The sequence below is a fragment of the Lolium perenne genome, chromosome 5 (assembly GCF_019359855.2).
Source record: "Lolium perenne isolate Kyuss_39 chromosome 5, Kyuss_2.0, whole genome shotgun sequence".
In the NCBI taxonomy this organism is placed as follows: Eukaryota; Viridiplantae; Streptophyta; class Magnoliopsida; order Poales; family Poaceae; genus Lolium; species Lolium perenne.
The window spans coordinates 236,142,241-236,146,960 of record NC_067248.2 but is presented as its reverse complement, the minus strand read 5'-3'; the positions used below and the strand labels follow the sequence as shown (position 1 = coordinate 236,146,960).

The 4,720-nt window shown below is 40.4% G+C and overlaps 1 protein-coding gene across 1 annotated transcript; it reads left to right on the top strand.

Annotated features, from left to right (window-relative positions):
* The first annotated feature begins 454 nt into the window (after positions 1 to 454).
* LOC127302339 (mannose/glucose-specific lectin) lies at positions 455 to 4,035 on the top strand. The gene is made up of 7 exons (XM_071820358.1): positions 455 to 543; positions 1,665 to 1,725; positions 2,085 to 2,153; positions 2,455 to 2,688; positions 2,787 to 3,035; positions 3,117 to 3,326; positions 3,527 to 4,035. The coding sequence occupies exons 2-7, from the start codon at positions 1,666 to 1,668 to the stop codon at positions 3,827 to 3,829; spliced, it is 1,125 nt and encodes a 374-aa protein (XP_071676459.1). The 5' UTR covers positions 455 to 543; position 1,665; the 3' UTR covers positions 3,830 to 4,035.
* Positions 4,036 to 4,720: the final 685 nt, after the last annotated feature.

Genomic DNA, 4,720 nt, shown 5'->3' with positions numbered 1-4,720 from the left:
GGCTGCAGACGGATCTGACTGAGCATCAGTGGGCATTGTCTGGCCATGAAGATCATGCCTAGAGGAATACCATCTTATTTTCATGTACATTTTTTAAAATTTGGATGTAATAACTATGACTTCGTTGAAACTCTTTATTTTATTGTTTTCAAACTTCATAATTCATGCCGACGCGGAAATGCATCGGGCCGTTGGAGGCACCCCAGACGCAAACAGACGCGCGGACAAAAACGGTCTTTCTCACGTCCACTGTGCGACTTTACATCGTGCCGCTAAAGATGCCCTAATAGATTTAAAACGGTAACATCCAACACCCGCACGTGCTGAGCCATCGGGAATACCCCGGCCTAGGGGTGAGGTTGCCGACTGTTTTATTTAGGTCCGTGCCAGGCCATACCTAGGTAGGGGCCCAGATTTTACTTGGTCCGGTGCAGCCGCGCCTCGTGCCCCCCTCGTGCTGTCGAGCAGAGCCGGGGGATTATATAGCTAGCTCTTCAAAGTATCAGCTGTCTATGCTTGCTCCAGAACAGAATCTCGCCCTAGGTCAGTGCTTCTGTATATTGCTCTATATTCCCCTTCTCCCTTTTGCGCTATGGATCTGTTCTAGTTTCTTCCTACATTTGCTATGTTCATGGGACGAATTCATGCATATTTAGGCGTACTTTTTTTTTTCCTTCATGCGATGATGCTTTTTCTTAATTTCTTAGCTTAGATTAGCCTTTCTTTTCATGTACAATCATCCTCTTGTCCACCTTAAAGGAAAATCGCAATCAAATCATATCTTGATGTGGTACGAATGAAGGAAGATGGCGGATGGACGCCGCCTCCACAACTCCACGCCCCGCCGCCACAACAAGTGCGGGGCATCCGCCATAGCTTTGATCTAATCGCAGCTCGCAAGTAAAACATTCTCTTCCACTTGCTTCCGTGGAACCTTTTACCGCGCATCTGCGTCGCCAGATCGAGACAGAGCTCAGGAAAATGACTTCGTTGCCAGGACGAAGCAGGTAAAACGTGAGCCTGGGATCTTACTCGTGTGAACGCTTATAGTATGCTGTAGTGGCCGAGTTCGTCATTCGGGACTTGTGGCCCTCGCCCGCCTCCCATCCCACATCACGTATTGCTGCTGTTGCCGACCGCGGGCAACCGCCTGTGTTGTGCGCGCTGCCGATCCGATCTGGATGAGCGTTGCCTCTCTCAGGACTTGATCCCATCCTTTCCCTGCCCCATTGATAATGACACTAATACTGCTCAGATAAGACAGTAGCTTCAGCTGAACTTCCGTTGGCAGGTTGGAAGTCCATGGGTGAGAAATTAGAAGATTCGGGATGCGAAATAGAGCAACAGCAGCAAAGGCGGGTAGAGCAGAAGAGGGGATTCAGAATTTTCTGTTCTTCACGGATGCGTTACATACGTATACAGTTTTGGCTACAGCTCTCTTTTTTTACAGTTAGGAGCAACAGTCATTTTTTTTTTTACACAGACACTTCACAATGATATTACCGCATAAGGCTATGTCTATAAAATTCTTTTCAACTTGTGATGAAAGCTGCATATATTCTTATCCCATCATTAGCTCAATTTGTGATATAAGTCTATAACAATGATATTACCTCATGAAAATTCAGCTAAATAGGTTGATTTGTTTTTGGCACAAATTTAAGGATGAGTTGTACTGGAGGAGTTAGTAGGATGCTCAAAGGTGGTGAAAAGGAGAAAGACATGGTAAGGATTATCACCCTAAAACTCAATAACAACCTCTTTTCCAAGATTGACATGATTTATAATTGTTTTCGTCGATGGCGACTTTACTATGATGTAGATATTTCATTTCTTCACTTTTAAGAATTAATTCATCACAAAAAAATCTTAACAATGGTTTTGTCTAAGCACCATGCTGCTCATATTGCAACGTGAAAGGAAAATAAAACTACATGATAATAAAAAGAGACGCTGAGTGTATGCAAGTGTGAGATGCATAGGCTGAGAGACCGACTTATGGTCGAACGTTTTTAAGACATTAAACACTTTGATCAGTCTTGCACAGAAAATACTTCCGCATAACCGATGACTGAACTTTGCAGGGCAAGGATGACAATGGGGCACCATCAACCAGCCTAGAGATACAAGGCAATATAAATAAGCAAATTAAGGTGAGCATATTTGAAACAAAATTGTACCACTAATCTCCCATCAAAATTTTCTATGCTCCATAGTCATTCTTTTATCAAGACGTTATATTTAACAGATACTGGGCAGTGCATGTACCAATCATGATTCCTCGGAAAATATACAGATCATGAAGTTTTCAATCAAATAATAAACCAATACGCTCAAAAGTGTAATACACTTAGTTGAAGTCAGCATTGATTGCATTTATCCAATTATTTAATTTTATCTTAATTTTATGCTTTGTTGATTTACCCCTACTCATGCACCCCTATGTACGAGCAGCACCAGGATGCGTATATTAAGAAGATTGGACCATGGGGCAGTGTACGTTACAGCGATATTAATAAGGAAATAAAGGTGACACCACATTGTCTGAAGAGCATCACAATCGAGAGTGGCTCTGCAATATATTCGTTCCAGTTTTCATATAGCGACGAACATGGAATGGAACACCATTCAGGTCTATGGGGGGGACTAGCTCCCAGTCACCATACTGCTGATGGAGTCTTTAACACGGTCAGACTAAATCATGTTAAGGCTATCTTTTCAGCAAAAAAGATAGATGGTTGCTTGTGTACCTGCCTGTTGCTGATATAATTTATCATGCGTTGTAGATTCAGCTTGGACCCGAAGAACTTTTGACAGGAATATCTGGAACAACTGCTGGCAACGTTATAAGTTCACTTACTTTTATAACCAATACATGTCAATATGGACCTTTTGGAGTTGCAGAACAAATTCAATTCCATAGTTCACCGATGAGTGGTAGCAATAGAATTGTTGGCTTCTTTGCCCGTTCTGGTCATGTACTTGACTTACTAGGTTTTTATGTGAAAATTGAGAGGGAACCAATGGAGAAAAAGGTACTGATACCGATTACCTCGAATGAGCACTGTTTCATTCACGTTACTTTGTCAGTGTACTTTTTCTGATTTTTCAATCAGGATTTGATTACCAAGGTTGGGCTATGGGGAGGTGAATCGGGGTCGCTTCATGATCCCATAGTGGTACCACGACGTCTGGCAAGCGTTGTAATTTTTAGTGGCAAGGTAATCCATTCACTGACGTTTACATACATTGACTGCGATGGACATCAACACAGCTCTGGTCCATGGGGAGGATTGGGTACGTCTAAAACAGGGGCCTTTCATGCAGTAAGTATGAGTTCTCACCTTTATTTTCTCTTGATAAGTAAGCACAGATATATGTAGTCTTTATCTTCTGTTGGGACACTTGTAACTAAAACTCTTCTGTTGGGGTGGCATCGGCTACACATATCACATCTACAAATTGCTATATTCAATACTTCAAAAGATTTATATGTTTATAATCATGTATTTTTTTCTGTCAACAGATTATGCTTGGCCCTACAGAAATAGTGAAGGAAGTTTCTGGAACAGTCGGTCTGAATACCGTAACGTCGCTTTCGTTTGTCACCAATATTGCTACTTATGGACCTTTTGGAGACGGAGAGGGGATGCCATTCCGCAGTCCCACGCAAGACAATGATAGCATCGTTGGCTTCTTTGCCAAGGCTGAGCAGCATATTAATGCAATTGGTTTCTATCTCACATCAACTGAAAAACAGGTTTCATTTGTACTCACATCGCCATCAACTTACTTCCTTACTTTTCGATATTTTCATTCTTTTCACTAGTACAAACTGACAATATAGACACGGGTTAAAGCCCTCGTCGACAAATAGAGAATGGTTGTGTCGTCACGAGTCTGTCGAGGAGAAGGGCTCATTGGCAACATATATATATATATATATACATATACCCATTTCTGATGTGACCTTAGAGGAGAGTTTCGAACCTCTAATATCACCTCGTCGGTGAAGGAGAACTGTATTATCGTGTACCTTATATTGGTGACATAATTTCATTTTTATTAAAACCGGTATTTTTTGGACACTATATTTACAGTACAAGAACTAAATTGATAGCAAAAAAATTCATTTATAACATACATCAATGTCATGTTTACACAGATTTATCACAGTGTGACTATATACACAATGTCATCTCAAGAACAACAATATCTGACTCAACTTGTTCTAAATTTCTAGTTTTCAAAATAAATGTCTCATAACTTAGGCATTTTTATGCGGTGTGCACCAAAATATAATCTAATATAAATCGTCAAGGTAATGATATTTTGCTAACACAGTACAACTCAGTCTTATACAACCTAAAAGAGTGTCTTATGGAGTACATCAAAACTTACAATAGCTACAGGGTGGAATTGCAGGGCTGATTGAGGTATGGTCATAACCTGATATCTGTGTTTACATGTAAATAAAAAAATCTTTTATTTATATGGTAGTGTCAGTTTAGGAAAGAATCAAATTAAATATGCAAAGAAAGGAGAATCAATACATTGAGCTCCCACACTGCTTAATTGATTTGCATGTAGGAAAAACAACAACCACTTTCATCTGGTCGTTGTTTCTTCAATATCCATATTTTTGACTTCGCTTACATAACACAAGTTCGAGATTTTCTCATTTAGCACCTGTAGATAGCATATTTGGATGGGCAAAATT

What these genes read in the sequence shown, in the direction of transcription:
- LOC127302339 (XM_071820358.1), top strand. Translation starts at nt 1,666, where the DNA reads ATGAGTTGTACTGGAGGAGTTAGTAGGATGCTCAAAGGTGGTGAAAAG. An exon ending in CTGATGGAGTCTTTAACACG is followed by an intron (nt 2,689 to 2,786) that starts GTCAGACTAAAT and finishes CATGCGTTGTAG; the next exon opens with ATTCAGCTTGGACCCGAAGA. An exon ending in AAACAGGGGCCTTTCATGCA is followed by an intron (nt 3,327 to 3,526) that starts GTAAGTATGAGT and finishes TTCTGTCAACAG; the next exon opens with ATTATGCTTGGCCCTACAGA.